General features: G+C 59.4%; 1 protein-coding gene across 1 annotated transcript; it reads right to left on the reverse strand.

Annotated features, from left to right (window-relative positions):
- Nucleotides 1–236: 236 nt before the first annotated feature.
- Nucleotides 237–4489, reverse strand: NXPH3 (neurexophilin 3). The gene is made up of 2 exons (XM_080827425.1): nucleotides 4370–4489; nucleotides 237–2024 (listed from the first exon to the last, which is right to left on the reverse strand). Exons 1-2 carry the CDS (start codon nucleotides 4421–4423, stop codon nucleotides 1320–1322), a joined length of 759 nt encoding a protein of 252 aa, XP_080683551.1. The 5' UTR covers nucleotides 4424–4489; the 3' UTR covers nucleotides 237–1319.
- Between the last annotated feature and the right edge of the window lie 20751 nt (nucleotides 4490–25240).

Consider the following 25240-nt stretch of genomic DNA (forward strand, 5'->3'; position numbering starts at 1 on the left):
GGCTTTGCGGCTGCCACCCCCAACCCCCAGGAGCACCAGGGGGTATTGGCCCAGCCTTCCCGACAGCTCCAGAAAGGGGGCTGGAGAGGGAAGCTCTGAGCCCTCAGGGAGCAACAGCTCCAGCAGAGCCCCCCAGCTCTGGTCTCCAGGACTCATCCCACCACCCTCTGAGCGAGGCTGGCTGGTTGGTGGGACACCCGGGGCCCTTTCCCTCCCTGGACAATTCAGAATCCAATGCCTTGGGAAAGCTTTATTCCCGGCTCCAGAACAAGACTCGGCACACGGAAATTGACAATCAGGTGATTCCACACCCCGCCCGCCCCTCCCCAACCCACAGACAGACACCATGGAACAGGTCCAGCATGCCCTTGACAGTCTGGCGCCCCCCAGCCCCACGGGCCGAAAGGGGAGGTGCCGACCCTATCCAGGGGAGCCCCAGGCCGGCGGGCTGGACAAGGACACTCCCAGAGGAGCCGGCAGGGGGTGGGGTGGCAGAGGGACATAGCGCAAGGGCGGGCTTCCATCTGTGGCCTTGGTATTGGGAGAACCACGATCACCCTCTGTCTCAGCTTAAGGATGGGTGTCCCATCAGCACAAGGTGGGGTGGGAGTGAGAGAGGACACAGCCGTGGCAGGAGAGGGAATTTCAGAAAGGGATGGCCTGGCTGGGAACAGAGGGTCTACTTGTCAAGACATCAAAAAGACTTCAAGGGTCACCACTTGAGCCTCAAGCCAAGTTCAGTCCACAGTCCAGGACATGGGTTTACGGGGCTGGGGGGTCCCCTCCGTGGGGCACGAGAGTTCCTCCTGCCCCCCTGCCCCTCTCCCCTCCCAGAGCTGGCTCGCAGGCTGCCCCACCTCCGCCGTCCTTTGTGGCCTACTTGTGTCCACGCTGATGAAATGCCCCTCTCCTTGTTGCTGCTCTTCCTCAGGACAGCGAGGAAGGAGCCCAGGCTTTGGGCTCCTCTCCAGCCCTATACTGGGGCCACACTGGTCTGCCTTCCCCAGAAGCCTCCCGGACCCAGCATCTTCTTGCTGTGCAGTGGGCAAGCCCCGCGGGGCTGCCCAGAGAACCCGCTCCTCCTCCAGCACTCCCATGTCCCAGTCACTCCACAACCTCAAGCTGGGCCAGTGCTTGGGACCCCTTCCCCGCCACCACTGGAGACTTGGCCCTGGCCCCATTCGGTATCTCCTCCTCTCCACCCCCCCGCCCCTGCCTGAGGTCCCTTCCCTTCCCTGCCCAGTATCCAGCCAGATGGCCTCCTCCACGGGCAGGCCTGTCCTTCCAGACCCGGCCTGGCCTCTGTGGCCTGCCCAGGGTCACCCCGAGGGGTAATAGGGAGTATCGCTGTGGTAGTTGTAATCCGGGCACACCTTTTGGACCAGCCTGTAGTCTGTGCTGTAGAAGGCGATATAGACACAGACGACTTTGAAGGGCTGGGAGCAGCTCCAGGTGGCGGAGCTCTGAGCGTGGTCTCGGGAGCAGGTCTTGGCCGGGTCGTGGGTGCAGAGCGAGGTCCGGCGGCCCCGTTCTACCTTCTCCCACTCCATTCGGCAGTTGAAGATTTTGGAGGCCTTGGCTTCGATGAAGATCTGTTGCTCCTGGTGAAATTCTACAGCTTTACTGGGGGGCACGAGGCTGATGGAGATGTTGCCTTGGCCGGTGGCATTGTGTCGGAAGTGGACGCTGAAGGTCCCGTTGCCGTGGTCCACGATCTTCCCCGTGACGAGCAGGTTCAGGGCCACGGTCTTGATGTTGGAGTAGAAGTCACCCCAGCCGAAGATTTTCTTCACCTTGGCCGAAGGTGGGGGGCTGTGGTTTGGGCGGTTGGGGGGCTGCCCAAGGACCCCCCATGCCTCCCCAGGCGGAGCCAGCAGCCCTAGCAGAGTGGAGTTGGCCATGGGACGGGACTTAGGTGAGATGTGGCCCCGCTTCCGAGGCATCCGAGGCCGGGGCTGGCTCTCATGGTCATCGCGCTCAGGGTCCTCTGAGCCAGGAGGGCCATCATCCAGGCCACAGATGACCTGCGGAGGGAGTTGGGAGGAGAGTAAGACCCCCCGTCCCCAGAGGACCCAGGAGTTCTGGTCTCTGCCCCCCACCAACAGCCTGTCCCTTCCACCGACCTGAGGTTGAGGGACCCCTGCACATCACCCACTTTCGCTAGGGGTTGAGTGTACACTCTGCCTTGTGTCACGGCCCCAGCTCCCCTGTTGACATTCAGGTCACCCCCGCCCCGTCCCTCCCACCATCCTGCCTTTGGCCGCTACTCTAAGTCTGGAAGGATGATCAAGAATTCCCTCCAGCGGACCAGAATACACAGTCTCTGCCCCTAGGGAGTTTCCAGTCTGATGGGGGAGGCCCAGCTCCTGATCCTGGGAGAGTCCTCACCTGTCAGAGGCATAGTCTTGTGCTGCCGGAGCCCCTGGTCTTACAGGAGAGGTTGGTTATAAGGTCACAATTTCACAGAGGAAATTCCCTGCCTCTGAGAAGCCACTGCCCTGAAGGAGCCCCGAGCTGAATAGGAAAGCTCCACCCCTACGCTGGGAGAGACCCCGGGTTGGCAGGAGAGGTGCAGCCCCTGCTTTTTGGCATGTCCTTTTCTGTCTGATGAGACATCGCCACCCTTAAACCCTAGGATATTTTGTCCTCTGAGGCTAAGAGACCCAACAGACAACAATATAAGAAAGCAGTGACATTTCCGGTCATGCACAAATGCAGTTTCAGTTTGGACAGGAGGACTAGGAGGAGCCCTCGAGTGAACTCCACAGCCAGGAAGGCCAAGATATGGAAGGTCAAAAACTCAGGGGATCACCCATGAGGACGTCCCAGGACCTTATTGCTCCCCGAGGCAGGAGTTCTTATGCCCATTCTACAGATGAGGACAACAGGATTCAAAGGTGACATCCCTAAAAGGCTGAATCACGCAGTCAGCCCTTTCATTCCACGGCTCCCCCCTGGCCTCAGGGACCAGATAGGGTCGTTCATGGAGGTTCTACCCAAGCCCAGGCCCACTGGGACTCTTGTGCCAAACTGCTAAGCCTTGGCCTGCCAATGCCAGATCGGCTCCGGCAACAGGCAGCACCTGGGAAGGCCTCCTGGAGGGGCTGTGGGGCGGGCCAGCCGGACAGTGTGACCCAGCTCGGACACCCAGTGGCTCAGGAGGGCATCAGGGAGTAGACGAGGTCTCCTAAGGGCAGCGGCGGGAGTGTGCTTACTCAGCTTCTAGAGTACTCGCCCTGCGTGTCTGTCTTTCCAGCGCTAGGGGCTCCAGCTCACAGCTGGGCAGTGTTTGGGTTTCCGGGTGGCCCCTGGGGTGAGGATGAGGGAGGCCCGAGGGCTGGTCTCTGGAGGGCTCCAAAGGGACCCCGGGGTCTCCATGCTCCCCCACCCTCCACCCTTCCCCCATTCTGGCCTCCGCTATGCCCGCAGAGGTGTGCCAAATGACCCTACCCGCTAGGCCCCAGGGGTAGGGCAGAGGGACAGCCAGGAGGGCCCCAGGCTGCAGTCCCGTGTTACTTGGCCCCGGGGGTCGCCGGTCAGTGGCTGGAGGATGGGGACAAGGGCCGCAGGTGCGGACAGAAGGAAAGGGTGCTTCCACACTGTGGCAAAGGGGGGGGTGGCACGGGAGAGGGTGTTATTGTTTTGAGGAAACGGGCAGGTCCAGATGTGGGGCCGAGGCTTCCCTACGGCAGGACTGGGGGCGGGGGGCCGGGGTGGGACTCCCGGGCGTCCCGGGCGGCAGGGACGCGGCGAGCGAGCGCTCGGGGAGCGGGCTCTGGGGCGCTCCGCTCTGCCGCCGCGGGCGCCCGGGGCGGGAGCCGCCTGCCCAGGTCCTGTGGGGCTCGGGCTGCGCGCAGCCGGGAAAGGAGAGGAAAACAACAGGCGGGGAGGGAGGGAGCGGGAGGGAAGGCGAGAGCGGGAGCCGCGGGGGGCGGCCCCCTGCCTGGACAGGCTCTGCGCGCCGGGGGACCCAGGTCCCGGGCCCTCGGGGTCCCCGAGGTCAGAGAAGAGCCCAGGGCCCCAGACCCGGCAGGTGGTCAGCTCCGCCGCCCACCTCCATTCCCCTTCCGCGCGTCCCGGGGCGCCGGGACGGGGTCGAGGAACCCTTGGCGCCCTGCTGCTGGCCTTTTCCCTCGTGCTGGTCGCACCTCCCGCCGCCGCCGGCCGAGTGGGTGGGCCAGCCGCGCACCCTCTCCCCGCCCCTATTAACCCTTGCGGGCCAGTCTCGGTCCTCGGACCCGCCCTCTCCCCCGGCCTCCGGGCTTCCCCCTCCATCCCGGGGATGTCGTGGGGAAGGGAGAAAGTTTCCGGGCTCTCCCCCGTCCTCCGGGCCCCCGCCCCACCGCGCAGCTCCCCGCGGGCCACTCACCAGATAGAGGCTTCCCTGCACTAGGAACACGAAGCAGCAGCGAGTCAGTTGCATTTTCCTCCTTTGCTCTCGGGCCCCTCGCTCTCCTCTTTTGCTGCCGGGCTCCCAGGCCCCTGCCTCGCCCCTGCTCCTTCAGGCGCGCCGTCCCATGCTCCAGTCCCCGGCGGCTCGCGGCCCTCCCCTCTGCCGGGCGCCCGGGACCGACCCCGCCCCCTCCGGTCCAGCTGTGCGGCCGCCGCCCCCCTCCCCCGGCCCAGCTGTGCGCGGCGCGGCCCCTTCTCGAGGTCCCAGATGTGCGCCCCGAACGCCTCGAAGGGCCCCAGTCGCGCGGTGCCTCTGCCGCTCCAGATCTGCGCTAGGCGCCCCCCTCGGTCCAGCGGCGCCGCTCTCGCCCAGATGTGCTGGGGACCCGCGCGCGCGCCCGTCCCTGGCGCTAATTCCCCAGACCAGACGGCCCCTCCCGCCCCGTCGCGGCGCGCCCCCTGGCGGAAGCCCCTAGCCGCGCGGAGCCCCGCCGCCAGCTCCCCGCGCAGCACCCTGCCAGACTGGAGCGCTCCTGGCGCCCAGGCGGCTCCCGCGTCCTCGTCCCTCCCACCCGCGGCGGCGGCGGCGGCGGCGGCGGCGGCGGCAGGTACGGTGAGCCCAACCGGTACCTCCGGAGTTAACTCCTCCCCTGCCGGCCCGCAGCCCGGGGACCTAGGACGAAGGGGGCAGGACGCGGGGGCGGAGGAACTCTCGGCCGAGAGAGGAGAGGGTGGTGGCCCTAGGATGGGGACCCTACCCTTTCCATCCCTCTGGCAAGGCGCCCGTTCCTCTGCAGCGGGCAGTGGGAATCTGCTGTTCTCCCCGAGCCCCAGGAGACCTGGACTTGGGAAAGGTTATTTTTTCCAAACCCATTCCTACAGCCAATAAAGAACGTCAATAACGAGGAGCCTATCCCCACAGCTGAAAGTCACTTTGTTTCTGCAGGACTTGTTTCTGTGCTGAGGAAGTTCTTCTAGATGTCTAGCTTCTACTCCCTTGTTACAATGTCAGTTGTTTCCTCTTCTGCTTTACTCAAAGGGGCTCGGATAACCACCCCCCACCCCCGCACACCCTGTCCAGTCATTGTGACAGGAAACTTTCGTCCAGAGTCCTGGGCTGAAAAGGTCACTAGGGGCCAGGCGGAATTCTGGGGCTGGGGTTAGAGGTAAGCCTCCCAAGAAGCTGAGGACAGGCGGGCAAGGTCTCCCTGGGAGCTGTGCTGGCAATCTTCACTACTTCCCCTCCCTGTAACTCAGGGGGTGACCAGGCTGGGACATGGTGCTCCTATCCCAACGGGGTCCTTCATCCTCTCTGACCTCTCTGCCAACCTCCAGGGCAAGGAGGAAGAGTAGGATCCTGATCTGAAATCCCCAAAGGTGCGTCCCACCCTCCATCCTCCCACTCATAACCCATATTTCCTTGCTGGAATTCCAGGACCCCTTTAAAGTCCTTAGGAAAACCAAAGGTCAAGTCCTAGCACCCCTTAGAGGCTGGGAGGGTGAGGAGGTACCCCAGCAGCTGGAGTGGGCCCCAGCTTGGGCCGGGGCCCAGGGAGCGCGCCGGGTGGGCACTGTGCTCTGTGGCCCTCCAGGCCCAGCTTGGTCTCTGGCTGCAGCCCCCAGCATGCACCCAGCCTCCTCCCCCACCATCTGCCAGGCGGGTGCGCGGGGAATGCAGATGAATCTTAATATCAGCCTGGGCCAAGTGCGATGAGGGAGACAGATTCTGCAGAACCCAGACAGCATCACAGAGCCCCCTGCGTTCCCCCAGGCACCCTGGGCAGTACCAGGATGCAGCAGCCCTTCCCTGGTGGGGTCTGTGTGTTTGTGTATGTGTGCATGTCCATCAATGACCCCCAAAGTCAGGGGAAGAAGGAGCAGATAAATCTTGGTCTGGCCTCTGAGCCTCCGGTCCGGCTGGAGGGAGAAGCTGTCGGCCTGAGCGTGGGCAGCTGGTTCCAGCGTTCAGCCAGGCAGAGGCGTAGTGGGGCCCACTCCCTGTCCATCCCCAGAAGGTCCTAGCCCCAGGAGAGCAGTGTGGCTCAAGGGAACGAGCACAGGTTTTCAGGCCAGACAATTCCTGGATTCCTCTCCAGGCTCGGCTGTGTGACCTTGGGCAGGTTGCTTTGGTTCTCTGATGCCAGTTTCCTGATCTGTTGTTGCAAGAACTAAAAAGAGACAAAATGTGCAAACAAAGCTCAGGCACAATGGCTGGCGGGCAGTCGTGGGAGTGCAATAAAGGGAAGTTCTCGCTTTTCTACTTCCCACACATTTGCTCTGGCTGTGCCTCCTGCCAGGCTTGCCCTCCCTGCCCTCTTGGCCATTTCCGGCTCTCACTTCCTTCGAGTTCCCCCCTCTGCATTCATCTCTCGAGCACTAGCTGAGCCTGTCCTCAGTGCCTGGTTCGAGGCCAGGGTCTGGGATACACAGACAGATGGGACACCCACCCTCCCTGCCCTCAAGGATCTCACTGGCTGGTGTGCATCTGAGACATGGAAATCAATGATTATAATTCAGTGTGGCGAGTGGAACAGCAGGATCCCTGTAACAGGCATTATGGATGCACCAGGTACAGTGCGGGCAGGGTCCGGGAGAATCAAGGATGGCCTCCTGGAGGAGGTGATGCCGAGGATGTGAGGAAGAGTCAGCCCAGCAAGGCCGCTTCCTGGCAGAGGGCACTGACTGGTCAGAGGTAGGAGGCTGGAAGCAGAAGCCATGTGCTCTCCTTGGAGCACAGAGGGGAGTGAGGTGGGGAGAAGAGGCTGGAGCGGGAGGCTCTCATGTGTTGGGTCATGGGCTGGGACCTTTGAAGGGTTTTCAGGGAGCTGGTGATTCTAGTCGGATTGCATTTTGGAAAGCCTTTGGAGAACACACTGGAAAGAGGAGAGACTAGAGGGAGGGAAGGGGCAGGAACCAGTTAGGGGATGGAGGCAAGGGTCTGGGGAAAGAGGGGGGACGCCAAGAACATCTTTAGGAGGTGAAATAATCAGGAGGTGGTTTTTGCTGGGATGAGAGAGGAAAGGAGGAAAGGAGTTTCTGGTGTGGGCAACAAGGCAGGACGCTTGCTGAGGTGAGCACCAAGGGCGGGGTGGGGGGAGGAAGGTGGGTTCTGGGGAAAGGATGATGGGGTCAGCTTTGGTCAGGTCAAATCTGGATACTGCTGGCCATCCAAGGGCGGAATAAAGTCTAGCCTGGGGTGCAGGAGGGGTGGATATACAAAGGGAACAAGGGGCTTGGATGGGGGAGCCCTGGACACCCTGGCATTAAAGGGATGGGCAGAGGAAGAGCAGCCCCCAAAGGACCCCCGCGAGGAACTGGACGCCAGGGGCAAGGAGGGCAGGCAGGCTGGTCCTGGAAGCCAGGGCTGCGGTGGGGTTCTCACAACTGAGTGTGCCAAGCAGAGTGGGGTTCTTACAACACATGCAGATTCCAGGATCCCACCCCAGGGAGCTTTTCAGGAGACCGGAGCCCAATACCACAAGCCCCTGCACCCCCACCCCCGCCCATCCCAGGTGACATCAATGGAGGTTGCCTCTGAACTTCACTCTGATAAACCCTGGTGTGTGGGGAGTGTCAGGAAAGAGGGGAGGACAAGCAGCCCGGCAACAGAGAGACAGAAAAGTGACCACCGGGTTGGGCTGAGATCCCTCTGGTAGCTAGCTGTACCCCACCTTGGTCCCTCTAGCTGCTCCCAGGGGAGGGTGGCCAGCATGGCTAACCTCTCCATGTCCCCATGGCTTCTCCCCTACCATGCTTGGGGGCAGAGGGCAGCTGCTCAGTGAAGGGGCAGAACTCAGTGCATGAGCCCTCCCCGCCCTCGGCCCCCAGCCTCCTTAGTGCCTCCGCGGGCACACCGGGTGCCGTTGGCATTGGCTTAGCTCCTCCGTTTGCACCTGCTTCTGCCTCTCCCAGGGCAGGATCATGTCTGCCTCCCTTTCCTCCTCCTGCCCACCCCCCGTTGCTGCCGGAAAGCAAACAGCACAGGCTGTCCCTGCTCAGTGCGTATCGAATGGATGGGAAATGGGGTTCCTGATGCTTTGAAAGGCAGAGAGTGGATGCCCTTGAGCCAGCTGGAGCCAAGAGGTCTGGGGGCAGGGTGGGGAGATAGCCGCAGATCATGACCAGCAACAATCGCTCATATTTACCTGGCCATTTGCAAGGTGACAGTGTTGTCATGGGGTGCTATGTACAGGGGACTCAGGGAGCCCAGAGGGAAATCCTAATTCAAATGAGGGGGCCAAGGACTCCTGGCCGAGAAATTGCTCCTGTGATATGAGGATCGGCCCAGGTGGGAGGGGAAGGAAGGAACCTTTCCGGAAGAGGAAGCAACTGCAAAAGCCAGACATGAGAGCAATGGGAGTGGGGTTCTGAGAGGCCGAGATGAAAGGATGATTTGTTCCACAAATAGGCATTAGGCCTCAACTTTTATGTCGGGCCCTGGGCTGGGTGTGGGGGTACAGCTGTGATCGGCGGTCCTTATGGGCACGCAGAATTTGGGCTCTGACAGAGGCAGAGACGAACCAGCCGAGCACACGGAAGCACGAGCTCTAAGCGGTGGCAAGTGGTGTGAGGGCAGGACAGCAGGTTCTGAGCGAGTGGGAAGTTCAAGAAGGGCCGGGGGGCTGCAAGAGCTGCCGGCTGGGACCCAACGGCCAGGAGGCCTGGGCTGCCAGACAGCGGGAGAGGGGGTTTCCAGGCAGAGGGAACAGGGTGTGCTGGGACCCCCGGGCGGAGGAAGAGTCCAGCGCCTCAAAGCGTAGCCCAGAAGGGGAGAGGGAAGAAGAGAGCCAGCCGGGCCGGTGGGGCTGGAGGGCCCAGGGCTTTAGGGGTCCAGTTAAAGAAATGTCTTGGGTTTCATCCTGTGATTCCAGGTGGTTTGGGTTGATAACGAGTTTTAAACAGGGGTCAGATCTGCACTCAGAACAGTCACTAGAAAGATCGCTCTGACAGCAGCGCAGAGGGTCGATTTGGGAGGAGGTAAACTGGAGGCTGGGAGGTGAGGGTGGGCTAATTTAGGGCAGGGGTATGGGATGGGCAGGATGGTCTTGAAAGATGTTTAAGGGGTGCGATGGAGAAGAGTTTGACTTCAAGACATGGGGGTGAGCAGGCAAAGATGACCCCCAGATTTCCGGTCTGAAGAACGGGACTAAGATCAGGTTCGCTGGAGGAGAGGCAGTCCCATCCTCGACAGGGGGAGTATCCCGTGCTATGGGGTGCTCGGGGGCAGGGACTAGCTGGGGGAAGAGGGCAGGACCCCCTAGAGGGACCAGACTGGGAGGTGTGGGAGCCCGGAGCATCATCAGAGGTGAGACTGGGAGGAGCTTGCACAGAACAGAGCCCAGCAAGGGTCCAAAATGTGGCTGCCAGGGGCCGGACGGTCACGGAGGAGGGAGTGAGGGGATGTGGGGGGCACGGGGACAGGGGAGGGGCAAAGGAGCCAGAGAAGCAGGTAGGAGACCCCTGGCCTGAGAGCTCTGAGGGAAGGTGCCCATTCACATGCCAAGCCTGCACGCTTCAAGCTTTGAGCCGTCATTTTGTCTACACCCCTGCCTCTCGCAGGATGTCACCAGCCAAGAGGGACCTTCTCTTTGCTGTCAAGGCTCCCACATGCGAGGGTGAACACATGGAATCCAGCAGGCCTGGATCAGGGCGCATCTCCGAGATTGGCTGTTGGGGTGATCTTGGGTGAATCTCTCCACTTCTTTGAGCCTCAGCCTCCCTGTTAAGGGGGATCCTAGTGCCCATCTCGTGGGGTGGAGACTGCTGAGTGTAAGAGCATCTGGCTCTCTACTGGGCTCATAGTTACCGCCCCCCTGGTCTTTGGTCAGAACTGAGCTAGTAGAGAGGGCTTTGTAAACAGAGAAGCACTAAAAAAAAAAAAAAAAAGAGGCATCTGGCTATGTTCCTTGCTGTTACATCTCAGTATCTTCAAAGGTGAGGAGCAGGGGGGAGAAAACAAGGCCCGAGCTGGGCCACTAAACTGCAGGACACCTGGCAGGGAGCCGACACCTGGCACCAGGTCACCTGTCCGCCACCTGTCGGCCGGACCCGGGTCGCTGTGGTCAACATCAGCTCCCGCAGGGGGCGGTGGAGAGATTGCGCGGGCGTGGCGTGGCGCGGAGGAGACGCGTGGGGTCAGCGCGCCACCTGGTGGGCACTTGGAGCTCCCGGGGAAGGCAAGGACCTCCGCCCGCAGCGCCCCCGGCCCGACCCCTCCCACCCCGCTCCTGCTGGTGCGCACACCTCCACGCCCGCCGGGGCCCGGCTAAAGACCCTTTAAAACAACCCATGGCGAGTGCTACTCAGAGGCGTTGTTACGCGCCGCGGTCTGCGGCCAGATGGCGGGGGTCCCAGCCCTGGGACCGCTCGGGCTTGGGCAAATGACTTCACCAGTCTGTGCTTCAGTTCCCTCGTGGGGACAGTAACACTATCCACGTAAGAGGTTGTTGAGGACGTCTGGCGCATAGTAAGTGCTCAATAAATGCTGGCTGGTACCTGCGCGCTCAGTTACTCGTTCAACCACGGATTTTCAGACGCCGGGAGCTGTGGCGCGGGGCGTGGCGGGGGGGGGGCAGTTCCGTGGGGGGAGGTCGCCTCAGCTGCCAGGGGGAGAGGGGCTTCGTATGACTTGGTGCCCGGAAATGTGCCTTGGGTTTTGATTTATGAAACGGGTCAATATAACACCTGCAGTGAGAAGTTCCCGCTTCCTTTTCACGGAAGGGGCGCGGGGTGGGCGAAGAGGCAGGGCACCCCAGGACCCGCACGTTCTCCCGCAGCCCTAGTCGGGATTTGCCTCCTGAGTCCCGGCCACACGGGCTGGAATACAGGGGTGCGCGCCCCTCTGGACACCCCCACAGACAATGGGGCCAGAGCGCCAAGTGGCAGTCACTTCCGGAGGTCGGGGAGCTTCCAGCCCCCCGACGCTCCACCCGAAACGGCTGCTGGGGCTCTTCTGCCCCTCACCGGCCAGTTGTCGTCAGGGCGTCGGGACACGCCGGGCTGCTCCTTCCATTTCCAGGCCTGTGGTGACGCCTGGCGGCAGAGGGAGGGACAACCGAGGCCTCCGCCCTGCAAGGAGTCCCGGCTGAGAAGCTCTTGGGTGGGAGCTGGTGGACTGGGGCTGGGGGTGCAGGCACTGTCACAGGGATCCAGAATGTAGAAGAGCTTCCTGGGGGCAGCATAGGCCTGGGTTTCTGTTAGAGAGATGGAATCTGGGGTCTTCCATGTAAACGAAATCAGAGATGGGGCAGGGGGAGTGAGGGGGATTGGGGTAGGAGCCTGACCTGACACCAGAGAGTTCAGAGGAAGGCTTCCCTAGTTTTCTCCCTCCACATCATTTGGAGTCATCACGGTTCCCCTCTGGTGCCCCCAGATTTCAGTGGGAGTGGTGTGGGGACAGTGCATGGGGCTGGGGTGGGGACAGAGCCTAGGAACGGCCACAGCCTGAAAGGGCCTCGGTCTGCAGCCATGGAGGCCTAAGGACCAGCAGCAGACTTGGAGAGGCAGCAGGAAGGATGTCCCCTAGAGATGTTTTTCTGACCCCTGTTCTGTCCGGGACAACCAGGGGAGTGTAGTTGCCCACACCCACTTCCTGCCAACTCAGCACCAGCCTGCTCCTGGCTCTTGCAGGCCAGGAGGGCCTGACCTCAGCCCCAAGGCATAATAACCTCCTCAGTCTTGAATGCCAGGCCTGAAGTCAGCCACCTCCAGGATTTCACAGACTATGCCAACTCGGGGAGTGCAAAATCACACCCCCATGTGCTGACTGGCCGACGTGGGGCCTCCAGTGTTCCCCACTCCACGAAGGGCCCCAGCCTCCAACTCATCAGATGTGCCAGCCTTACCTTGAGCCTCTCTCCCCAGGATCCAACAGAATTTTCTCCACTGCGCTGCAGACTTCATGGCTCTCCCGTGGCTCACCAGGGCTCATTCCAGGGCAGCCCTGGAATGGTCTATCCCCACCGACCCTTCCCTACCCAGAGGGAGACTGATTTCCCAGATGCTAACGAGCTGGTGTGCCTGTCCTGTTTCAAATCCTTGGAAGTTTGGCTGCAGCCCCAAACTAGCCAAGCCAGACCAAGAACCCTCCCTAAACAGGATCCAAATTCTCGCATTGAACCGCACAACCCAAAGAGGTAGTTTCTCTTACTGCCACATTTTGCAGAAGAGAAAACAGGCTTTGAGAGACAAAGTGACTTTCCCAAGGATCCACGGTGAAGACTCTTGAGAGCTGGGATTTGAACGGAGGCGGTCTGGCTTCCAGAGCGTCCTGAAGTGAGGTGTCTGTTGTGTTGGTTAGGAGATGCCTATTGCTATTAAAAAATAGCACAGATGAACACTTCTAATTTTGATAGAAGTGTTTCTTTTTTTTTTTTTTAAGATTTTATTTGTTTGACAGAGGGAGAGACAGTGAGAGAGGGAACACAAGCAGGGGGAGTGGGAGAGGGAGAAGCAGGTTTCCCGCAGAGCAGGGAGCCTGACACTGGCCTTGATGCCAGGACCCTGGGATCATGATCCTAGCCGAAGGCAGACGCTTAATGACTGAACCACCCAGGCGCCCCAGAAGTGTTTCTTTTTACAGCTTTTCTTCTATTTTCCCTTACTGATAGCAAGGGATACTGTTTTCCCATTTATGGGAGTCATACAAAATACCCCTAGAAAATGAATTTAATTTTAATTTAATTTTAATTTAATTTAATTTTAGGGAAAAGAAGTAGCTAACTTAAAGACAAGCACGAAGTATATGCTAGCACAGGTGGAACGTGGACATGGAAAAGGTGTCGGGCGTAATCCAATGCACTGCGCAGAGAAGGGCTGTCTATTGAGTACGCTTGCTTACCTGGCCAGTTGCTCTCTCCTTTTCCTTCCCTACCCTCGCCCTCTTGCTGGGGCTTTGGAACCACCTGCAGCTCCCCAGACACGCTAGGCTTTGTCTGGCCTGGTGCCTTTATGCACACCGCTCGCTCCGCCTGACCTCCGGTTCTCCGATGCCTGGCAAACACCTGCTCCCTGTGGCGGCTTCCCCAGCTCAGGCAGCATTTCCTTCTTGAAGCTTTCCTGAAATGGAGCTGCCATGTCTCCCACCACTGTTCCCCCACAAGACACCTGTCCCCCACCCCACCCCCGGCGCTGTTGCACTTTGCTATTTCTCCTTCCCTCCCCAGAAGACAAGGACAGCTTTCTCTGATCCCTGTGCAACCCAGGCCTGCTGACCTTGGCTTTCTGGTAACCTTAAAGTAACATTCAAACCCCTCACGGTGGCCTCCAGCGCCCTCCAGTGGGGATCCACTGGTAATGTACTCCTCAGGGAGCCCTTCCGCCCCCAGAGCCCCACCTCCAGCAGCAGCTTGGTGCCTGTCCCCAAGCCATCACCCCCAGGCATCACGCTGCCATTGCCCCCAGAAATTTCATCACCATTTGGAAGATCCTCACTCCCTCTCTATTGCCTCCCCTCCCCCACTGGAATGTAAAGCCCCGAGAGGGCAGTGGGCATTCTGATCACTGTCTGATTTGCGCCAGGAAGCCAGGCTTTGGCACAGGGCAGGCAGCGGACTGTGGTGGGTCTCACTGCTTCCTACTTGTTGAGCGAATGGCCTTAGAGAAACAAAGACAACACTCTTTCAACCATGTTGGTGACCTCAGAGGTGTGGGGCTGAAAAGGGAGAGAGGAGATTATCAAAGTTTTCTCTAGATCCCTCTGGTTTATTTAAGCTGTTACAAAGAACATGTAGTACTGTGGCTTCTAATTAAAAAGAAAATCCAATAAAGTTAATAGAAAAAAAGAAAGGAAATAAATTAAAGCTTTCATTTCCTGGAGAAACATAAGAAAAAAGTTGAAGGCTTCACGTGGGAAATTGTTTGGTGTGTCGGAGGTGGGGGCACAGAGAGTCTTCTGAGGTTGGGAATTGGGGTGAGCTGTAGAGGATGGAGGGTACGGTGGCAGAAGAGAGGTTGGGGGAGACATGGAAATTTCTAGAATTGTTATAGGGAGGGTCTGGGTGGAAGGGGTGGGAGGCAGAGGAGGAACTGGGAGGCATGACTAAAGTCAGCTGGAGGTGAGTTGATTTGGGGTGGTTGCTGCGGAGCATGGCTCTTGGGGGTGACTTGGGAATCTGGGGCCATCCCTTAGCACCACCCCCTGGGACACAGCTGGTCCCAGAGTCCAGTCCCTGGCCCAAGCCCCTGTGGGGGCTAGTCATCTCCCCTATCTTGGCTTCAGTTTTTTCAACAATAACATAGGGATTGACACAGGAGTCACCAGGGTTCTCCCAGCTTGGATGGCCGCATCAATGGCGCTGACTCCTGGGACTCAGAGAACTGGCGTCGTGGGGCCCAGCCCGCTGCAGCCCTGATCCCCCCACCCAAGACAGAGCTCGGAACGGGCAGCTTCCGCCTCCGGCCAACAGAGGGCGCTGCGGCGCCGCCGCACCTAGCCGGCTCCGCGCGACCCAGAGCCGCTCGCTAAGGGCTGAGGTCCTGGGTGTTCCCCGGTGTCTACAGCCTCCCCATCCATGGATCCTTGTCTCTGCTCCCCTGATCACGCCAGTGTCCACAGGACTCGGGTTCCGGTCCTCTGGGCCTGGGCCGCAGAGGGCAGGCTGGATCTGGAGGCTGAAGGGCTCAAGAAGTCATTCCTTCCATGCCCCTGCATCTAATCCTTGCTTCTCCTCTCCCTTCCTGGAGGTCTCCCCCACACACACTCTCCAATCCAGAGCTGGCTGGGCCCCAGCCCCGACATCTGTGGGCAGGATCGGCCCTGAGCTGCAGGCCTCTCACTGCCGTATCTCGCTTCATCTCGTCCCAGGAAAGTTCCTCCTTCCCTATTTCATGCCTCATTGCATCTGCCAACCCCAGACCCAGCGGGCTTCTTGGACGTGCGTTGTCGCAGGATCAGAGGAAGTGGTGCGGCCTTTCAGATGCCTCATTTGTCCCTCCTGGGATTCTGGCCATCCTTGCTACTCTCCCTGGAGCTGAGCTGGCACATAGGTAGACCAGGTCCCCAGCAGAACATGGAGGACTCCCACTATCTGTGGGCTAAGGAAAGGGGGCTCCCACTGATTCCGGGGTCTGAGCAGGCCCAGACTCGATGTGTGATGTAGAGAAATCACTCTCTGGCTTGGCTGTTGCCAGCTGCCAAAAGGGAAACCCACGTGACCCTGCCTCCCTGGCCCTCTGTGGTCCCCAGGATCACTCCCCGGCAGGACAGGGGCCCCCATTAAGCTGTGGGTCCAGGGTCTGTCATGGTCCGGTGGTGTGAGTGAAGCCTGGCTGGTGGGGCTTCAGGAAAACACATTCCAGGGCAAACTTCCCGGGAGGAGCCCCAGCCAGATGACACGTGGAGTGGAGAGTGTCTCTCCCTCCAGGCGCTCAGGACTGGGAGGCCAAATGAACATGTGGGGAGGAGCTGACCCATCAGCACCCTGGGCCAGTGTGGACAAAGACCCTACACCCCCAGGCCCTCTCCTGTGTCCCTCTCTCCACATAGAGTTCTCAGGATATGGCTGAACCTCAGCTGGCTCTGGAAATCAGACCAAGGGGCAGCTCCTGTCCAACACTGTCCTTGGTCCCTGAGACCAGATGGAGCTCCTCCTGCCCGTGTGCCTTAGAGACACAGTGAAGGATATGGCGTGAGTGGAGAAGCTGTATTGGCCAGTCCTGGGCTGGGCGCTCCATCAGTTTGCCCGGAACTGTCACGGAGATGGGGCGGCAGCAGGGCACCGTGGTGAAGACTCTGTCCAATCCAGCCTCAAATCTGGGCAAGGACAGCCTTACGCACTTGGCCTCACTTTCCCCACCTGTAAAGTAGGGGTGACTGTATCTTCAGTCACACAAGGTAGAGTATGTAGTGATAACCATCAGAGCAGAGAGTGAGTAGTACCCGGGTAAACTCATCGGACCCTCACTGTAAGGGCATGAAGCTGGTCCTGATATTATCCTCATTTCTGAAAAAGAGACAGAGCCTTTGCTCGGAAGGAACTTCCAGTCCAGTGGGGAGACAGAGAAGTAAGCAGAGATCCTTAGAGCCAGGGGCGCCCGGGTGACTCAGTCAGTTAAGTGTCCGACCTTGGCTCCTGTCATGATCTCGGGGGTCCTGGGATAGAGCCCTGCTGTCAGCAGGAAGTCCATTTGTCCTCCTCTGCCCCTCCCCACGCTCATGCTCGCTCTCTGGCTCTCTCTCTCTCTCTCCCTCAAATAAATACATAAAATCTTAAAAAAAAAAAAACAACTTTGGAGCTAAATTAGTCTATACTATTTGATGAAATGAGAATTCAGATCCTAAATGTTCAAGCTCTTGTTTGATCCTCAAAATCCCCCGCGGTGAGCCCATGTTACAGATTAGCAAACCAAGGCCGGAGTCCGGGACACTTGCCCAAGGCTCACAGCAGAGGGAGTGGAAGCAGCGTTGTCTGACTCTGGTGCACAAGCTCTTCCCCCTAAAATAAGCAAAATTTAAATCAGACCCAAGTGCTCTCCACGCAGTCTTCGAGCCCCTTCTTACAAATGGAAGATCGCAGGCCCCGAAGCCCTCTACTGCCCCCATACAGATAAGCCCAGGCCAACCCTGTCTTTCCAGCCCTCTCTGCTCAGCCTCTGGAGCTGTGGGGTGAGGAGTGGTGACTTCTGCCTGATTCACCCAAGAGGTGACATTTGAGGGGGGACTTAAAATATGCATGGACGTGTGCTGTTGGGAGGGAAACGCATCTGGGGAGAAGGAACAGCAGGAGCAGAGGCACAGAGGCGTGTTTATGGTGGAGGAGGGCAGGGAGGTGTTCTTGGTGGGGAGCAGGGTGACTCTGGTCCCAAGGCGGAACCACCCAAGGAGGCCGCAGTGAGAGTTACTAGGGCAAAAGTCTGGGTAGGGTGGGAGGGGCGGCCCCCATTAAGCCAGAAAGTTCGGGCAGAGCTATAGCTCGGGGTGGGGGTGGGGGACAAGGTTCCAGCTGCAGGACTGGGGCCCTGATGGCAATGGCCTGGGGACCCACGGGTGGGAAAGTGACTAAAGAAAGCCGCTTTTTTTTTTTTTTTAAGATTTTATTTATTTGACAGAGAGAGAGAGAGATCACAAGTAGGCAGAGAGGCAGGCAGAGAGAGAGGGGGAAGCAGGCTCCCCGCTGAGCAGAGAGCCCGTATGCATGAACTGAGCCAAGGCAGAGGCTTAACCCACTGAGCCACACAGGCGCCCCTAAAAATAGCTGCTTGATGAGTGCTGCCTCCCCTGAGGACCCCTGGCAGTCTTGCCCATTTGGGGGTCTGGTGGCCAGCCCACAGCACAGGCCCCTCGGTGAAGCTCAGTTGTGTGTGTCGTGCACTTATTCCCGTGTGCCAGGTGTACTGGGGTTATGGGTGTGTGTGTGACTCTCCCTTAGGCCGCTTCCACATGGGGGGAGAGGGTGGAGAGAAGGAAACCCCTAGAGAAGGCTCAGCCTCCCCAGAGATCAGAAGCCCGGGTTGCTTAGAAATGACTAACCAGGAGGCACATGTAAATCAGACGTAAGTGATATGCAAATGATCAGATTTGTTTCCTGCCTGTGCTGAGGCCCGGAGGGGGGCTTTCCTCAGGGCAGGGGCAGTGGGAAGTGGGGCTCTGGGGGTGCTGGGAGCAGAGCTGTTTGTCACTTGGTCTCTCCCAGCTCAGGGATTAAGGCTCAGAACCCCAGAGACTCCACGGCCAGGGGAGGCTCCCAGGTGCCCCCAGCCTGATGCCCAGCTGTGGGAGTGCTGTGGGAAGGGGGAAGGGGGAATAGTGGGAGGGAGGGGGCTTGGGAGCTGGGTGGGCGCTCCCAGCCCTCCGAGGAGAATGGATGTCACAGTGACAGCTGGCCCAGGCGGCATCCGATGGTCAGACACAGTTGTTGGGCGCCAGGACAGGGATCAAGGGCAGACAGAAGGCCTGGAGGTGGGCGACCAGGACCCCGGGGCTTGCTCTGAAGCTTAGAGCACAGAAAGATGGAGCTGAAGAGGCGTCACACAACCCTCTGCCCCTCCCCCGCTTCTGTGCAGGGGACCCCAGGCCCGGGGAGGGCATGCAGAACAGTCAGCCCAACCTCATGGGGTTCAGCGGGCCCAGGCTCCCCACCTCACCAGCGGCCCACATCCTAACATGCACAGTGCACACACCTGCACCCAGACGCCCAGCAGAGCCTCCGTGGGGAGCCTGCTCTAGCACCTAGAACAATTCACCGGGGCACCCCCGTCCCCCAGGCCTGAGCACGGGTACCTGGACATCGGCCCACAGGTGTGCACAGCCTGGAGCAGGCCTTCACCCATCCACCTTCCCTTACACCCCTGCACATGCCTAGAGACAAGCGGGGTGGGCGGCGAGGGGCATGGGGTCCTGGCCCCTGTACTACAGTCACTGCTGGGCCCGCTGCCATCTCAGCCTCCCAGATCCAGTTTCAGGTTCACACACAGTTGGGGGTCCAGCTGCCTCCAGAGTCCGGGGTTTGTGGTTGTCTGACTCCTGGGTCCTATCTCCCCGGGGCAGTTCTCTTCCCTTCCACTGGGGGCCCTGAAGATGGAAGCCATGTATGGTCCACCGGATGAGAGTGGGAGGGCCCCCCAATCCTGACCCTTGCGGTGGGGGAGGGGCATGATTAAGCCAAAGGTCGAAGGACAAACATCAGAGTGCCAGGAAGGGAATCCAGGCTGACCAGGTTCCAGTCCTACCTGGAGGCATCCTCCCCTCCCCCCATGTTGCCTTGGCCACAGGTCCCTCCTGCTATTCAGCCAGGTGGGGCCCTGGGAAGCAGTGACACAGGGCCGTACTATCCCTTCCTTCCCTGAAGTCCTTTTTAGTATCAGCCTCAGATCTCTTATGCTGGAGCCCTTCCTCTGGCTTCCTTTGGCTTCATGGGGCTCTCACATGAGGTTTCCTGACCTTGCAGTTTTCCAAGATGTATTGTCACTTTTGTTAAAAAAAAAAAAAAAAAAAGATGGGGGGGGGAGACTGAGGGCCAAAAGGGACTGCAAGGACCCTCCTAAGCCCATCGTGGCATGGGAAAGCAGGCCAGTAGGACAGAAAGGGCCTGCCAGGGGCCCATAGGAATTGAGGGGAGAGGCTAGAGGCCGTGTCTCCCAGAACTTGTTCCTAGACCCTCCTTGTTCTAGCAACCTCTCCTCCGTCTTCTTCCAACCCTGCTCCTGCCCTCAGACCGCTCCGGACGGTGAGTGTGGACCTGTGGTCCCAGCCCAGTGCCCCATGGCGTGGTCCCCGCCTGAAATCAGCAGCTGAGTGAGCTTATAGCAGTGGGGAGGGCAGGGGGCAGTAGGGCTGAATCCTGGGGGAGACTCTGGGGGCAGCTGACTGTCCCCAGGCCTGGTCATACCCCAGAGGTGTGCCTGAGGTAGGTGGGGGTTTGGGCCCTGCCCCCCCAGCCAGCCGCAGTCTCCATCCAGGAAATGGCAGGACACAACCCGCTCCCCCCTCTTTTCCGTCCCTTGGCTTCTTGGGAGGAGCGAGGAGCAGGTGGGTGCCCAGTGGCTGGACCAACCCCAGCCCTGGCAGGAGGCAGACCCCCTTGTAGGGAGCCTCCAGGCTCACTGCCCTGACCTCAGAGATGTCTAGGGTGAAGGGGAGACACAGCCCCTGCCCTCAAGGAGCCCAGGTCTAAAGCAGACAGTCCGTCCCGCTTTCCTCTAATAATGCGTTAAGTCGGGGCGCCTGGGTGGCTCAGTGGGTTGAGCCTCTGCCTTCAGCTTGGGTCATGATCTCAGGGTCCTGGGATTGAGCCCCACATCAGGCTCTCTGCTCAGCAAGGAGTCTGCTTCCCCTTCTCTCTGCCTGCCTCTCTGCCTACTTGTGATCTCTCTCTGTCAAATAAATAAATAAAATATATTTTTTTAAAAATGCGTTAAGTCATCCTTCCTTGTGTGGTTTGTGTGATGTGTGTCTCCCACACCGGCCGGGATCTCCGCAGGATCCTCATCCCCGACTTGTTCAGTCTGTGTCTGCACCAGCACAGCCCCCCACCCACAGACTCTTACTGAGAGGTGATGAAGGGAACAGTGTGAGCTGAGTCCCAGTCTGGCTTCTGGGGGGAACCCATGGCTCCCCTTGCCGGTCCAGGAAGTCTCCAGGAGCTACTGATTCCTCCTAAGCGCACAGATGTGGCCCCTGCCTGGGCTCCCTGGTGCCCCCTACCCCCGGGGGTCGGGGAGAGCAGCCCTTCCAGTCTCTTCTCACTGCAGCCAGAGCGGTCCTTCTAAAACCCACACCTGGAAGAGTCCCTTCTGGACCTCAAACCTTCCATGGCTCCCCACTGACCCCAGGAGCATCCCGACTCCTTGCCTGGCACTCAGAGCCTTTCACACCCGACCTCGCAGGACCTCCATCATCCCAACCCCAAAGTTCTCCACAGTAGTTCCCAAGCCTCACTCGTCCCCCTGCCCACCCTGGGCTCCTGTAACCTGTGTCTCTCTGAGTATCCCTCAGGACCTGAAAGTCTCAGACACAGGGCCTGGGGCCTGCTCACCTGCAAATCTCTGTCCTCACACCAGGACGCAGACTAGGAGAGAGGGGCCAACAGCCTCCCTCTAAATACCCAGCCCACCCCGCGCTGCCTCCCACCCATCCACCCAGAGCTCTGCTCGCCACCGTCTGTGTTCCTTCCTATCACCTGTCACGGTCTAGGATGATCTTGTTTGCTGGTTGCTTACACGATCAGGGTCCGTCTCGGCCCCACAAGTGTGAATTTGCGATGGTTTGGGCTATCTCTCTGCCTGGCAAAAGCCAGGCACTGCTGTTGTGGGAAGGATTTCAGAGGAAGCTGGTAGAGCAGTTACAGTGACGTGGTAGTGGAAACCTCGGCCACCTGTCCAGGGACACGCCGCCAGCGGTCTGGGGGGCTGCAGTGGGAGCCCAGGTTTCCCCCACTGTGCTGTGCTGCCCCCAAATCAAGGCAACGCCCTTGGGGTGTGCTGCACCTGGGGCCTCCTCCAGACCCGGCCCCCGCTGATTCTGGTCTTCCTGTCCCTGGACCCATCTCCCAGCTCTCTGGTTGGAGGCTGAGGGGAATTAGAGATGAGAGGGGGGCGGCCAGCAGCTGCCATAGCGGATGGACAGCTGTGACCCTGGTGGAGTGGGAGCAAGGTCAGACAACAGAAAGAACTTCCAGACCCTGGCTCCTTGGGGGACCAGAACTGTGCTTTGTTTTTGTAAACAGGAGTGAATGAGTGAGCTTGCTTGCTGGAGAGCAAGGAAAGACTCTCCTTGTCCAGCCCCAAGAGTCTGCCAGGACAGTTAAGGAGGCAGGAGAATGGCAGAGATAAATTCGTGGGGGACTCCTTGGGGCCGTGCTGGGACAGAAGGGGTTAAACATCTCCTCCCACCCCCAACACACACACAAACACACAAAGCCTGCTTGCCGGTGTGTGCTTTGGCTCGGGGAGTTGGCTCTGTTTGCCTGAGGTGTCCCCTCTTTGCCCTCCTTCCCAGGACTATTGGTAGGCCCTCTGTCCCACAGGCCAGCCAGCCAGCTGTGCAGCTGTCTGGGGCTGTGTCTGGGAGGACGAGGCATGAGAACATCTGGGTTGGGGTGTGCAGAGCTGTGAGGCAGTGGAGCACGGCCCCGGGGGGGCTGTCACGGTGGCACGGCGGGGCTCCCCAGGCCTGGGGACACAGCGCTGTGTGTGTAGGCAGAGGGAGCGAGCGTGCTGGCCCAGAGCTGGGCACACAGCGGTGTTGGTGGTCTTTGCTTGGAGAGACGATGAGCACTAGGGACAGTCTGCTTTCAGACTGAAGAGGCATGTGGGAGAGCAGGCTAGGCACTCTCCCGCGATCTTGGCGCTGCTGGGGTGTGACACACAGGCTACCCTCACCCACTCCCAGCCTCAGTGGACTCAGCAGTCTAGGTCAGGGTCCAGGTCTTTGCTCTTAACGATAGCCAGTTCACACCTCCTAGCGCATATTCCAGGTGTAACTGATGATTTGATTAATGCCTGTGTCCCTGACTCGTCTGAGATCCCTGAGGTCCCCTCTCTGCTGATTTAGCATTGGGCTCACAGTGTCGCACCCAGTGTCTGTTTCATAGTGGGGGCCCAATACAGAGAGGAGGGTGGGACTCTCAGGAGGTGTCCGTGGCAAGATACCGTCATGTTGTTCCCCTGCCCATTGAAGTTCACGTTCGAGGCTACCTGCTGCCTCCCCAGCTGGTCTGTTCTCAGCCCTCCCTCTCGGCTTTCCGGTCTGATCTTTTCATCTGAAGCCCCGTGCTCAGCAGCCATGTTGCTTCCCAAATTCACTGCTATCAAGCTGTCCCTTTGCCAGAATAGCCCTTCCCCTGCCCACTCCCAACCTTGGCCACCTTCAAAATCCCACCGGAACCAGCTCAGAGTATCCCTCCTTTCTGAAGCCTTCCCGGACATACCTAAAGGTATAAAATGACTTCTTTATGTGGGGTTGGCCTCTCCCTTGAGGATGAGGGTCTCAGGGACCATGGTCACGGCCTCACCAATCTGCATGCCTTGTGCACATTCAACTGCCCTTTGTTGAGTAGACGTCAAAAAAAGAAAGGGTCCATACCTGGCCCCCTTCCCTGGGCTTGGGGCATGCTCACTATCACACAGCCCAGAGATGGCAGAGGTCTGTGGAAGGAGACGTAGTTACGTTACAAAGACCCTCAGCGGTGGTGCGGCAGAGGCAAGGTTAGGGGGATGCCCGGTGAATCACACCTTCAGATAATCCCTTCCCCTGAGTGTGGACAGACCTGAGGCTCGCTTCTAGCCAATAAAGTATGACAAAGGTGAAGGGTTTTCACAGATATAATTAAGGTTCTAAATCAGTTGATTTCAAGGTATCAAAAGGGAGCTGGTTCTGGGTGGGTCTGGCTCAATCAGATGAAAGCTCTTAAGAGTGGGTTTAGAGAGAGCCTCTTGTTGGCCTTGAGGCCTTGAGTAACCTGCTCTGTAGGGAGAGGACCCCGTGGCAAGGAGCTGAGGGCAGCCTCCAGGAGGCAGCTGATCCTATAGTCTAAGGACCGAATTCTTGCAAGAAAAGAGGGGGCTCAGAAGAGAACCCGAACTCAGGAAGGAGTGCAGCCCGGCCAGCACCCCAACCACAGCCTTGTGAGACCCTGACGTGAAGCTGGACCCAGACTATGACCCACGGAAACCATGATATAACAAATGTGCGTTGTTTTGTAAGCTGCTAAATTTGTGGCACTTCGTTACTCGGCAACTAATCTGGGGGGCTTGAGAACAACTGACCTCAGCGATGCCAGAGCTATGAGGGAACCCCATGCCCTGCCCCAGACCCCACCTATCTCCACTTCCAGACCCGGCCTGGAAGTATTGGGGTGTTGGTCCGGTGAGTCTCTGTGGAGTCCAATAGGTCTCAGTGGGGGACTTGTGGGGTACATGGTTTGGGGGTCCTCATCTCTGGGTTTCCTTGAATTCAGACGAAAAGCTGGGATAAGGTTTATTGTATCCCAAACCCACCTCCAACCCTAACACCAGCTGTAAGCCCCCAAATTACCACAGAGGCAGGTGAAACATGGATCCTCCCCCCTTCCGGCCTCCCCCACTCCCAAGAGCCCCGGCGCCCGCCTGTGGCCCAGACAGCCCCGCTCAGACAGCTGCTGCTCCCCTTGGCTCTTCTCCTGTTGTTGGGACCAGGCAGGCTTCGGGGGAAGAGTTCACAGCCTTCATGGTGGGTCGGCAGCTGGGGCTCCAGATGTGGGGGAGCCCAGAGCCTAGGGATAGTGTTTCACCCAAGTGGCTGGTCTGGTCTCCCAGGAAGGACAAGGATGTCAGGGGTGTCTGAGATCGGAGAATCTGGGAGGGGTCTATTTCCTGCTGCATCACCCCCTTCCTGGCTCTGCTGCTAGGCTTCCTCCTGGGGGTGAGGGACCTGGGTCCCCAACCAACAGGGGTGCAAACGTCACCCCCTTTGGGTCTTCTCTGCCCCTGAAGAGAACCTGACCCAGATGTCCTAAGACCCTGCCGGAAGCCTCCAGCCAGAGCAGCTGGTAAGAGAAGCCTGACCCCCTCTTCAAAAGTTTCCTTTTGTCCACAGTGAATACCCCAGGATTGGGTTTCTCCGCTCACACCCTCCTCCCCAGCCCGTGGCCCAGGGCTCCCATCCATCCTGTCTCAGGCAGGGCCTCTCCGGGATGCAGACAAAGAAGGCATCTCAGATTCCCTTGTTAGGGCGTCTGCCCTTTGATCTGCCCCCTTTTCCTGCCCCAGGGATCCAGAGGTGCCCCGGAACTTTCTCTGTCCAGGGACAGGCACCCAGAGATAAGATCTGGGATGGGAGGGAGCCCAGGACACCAGGGACTTGAAAGGGTGCCGACAGCCTCCCCTGCAGGCTAACCTCTGCCTGCCTGAGCTCCTTCCCTCCCCATCAGCCAGTGCTCACCCCAGACCTTGATTTCCCACTGGGCTCCTGACTGGGAGATTCCCAGAGCATGCAGACTAGCTGGCCGGCTCCGTTCCCAGCAACTTGTGGGGGGACAGAGGCCCGTTGCTTGGAACAGGGCTTCTCAAACCGGAGTCCTAGACCCCCTGCTACAACAGAATCACCTGTGGCTCCGAGGCCCAGCCCCCAATGAACCCCCCCCCCCGAATCTCCCAGCGGGGGCACTTCAGCAAGTTCCCAGGCTGACATGATAGGGCCACACCATCCCCCACCCTCAGAACTTCAGGGGCACAATAAAGTATTTACCATGAGCTGTCCCCCTGCCCCCCAGTCCTCCACACCACCTGGGGCTCTGGGTGGGAGCTCGACTCCTGTGGGATCTCCAGGCCCAAGCTTCTCACACATCGGGGGCTCCCCTCAGCCTCCTGGAGGGAAGCAGCACCTCTGGGCCCAGGAAAGCCTGGTTCTGCCCTCCCTTTCTGCTCCTCCAAG

Source organism: Martes martes, assembly GCF_963455335.1.
Source record: "Martes martes genome assembly, chromosome: 16".
NCBI lineage: Eukaryota > Metazoa > Chordata > Mammalia > Carnivora > Mustelidae > Martes > Martes martes.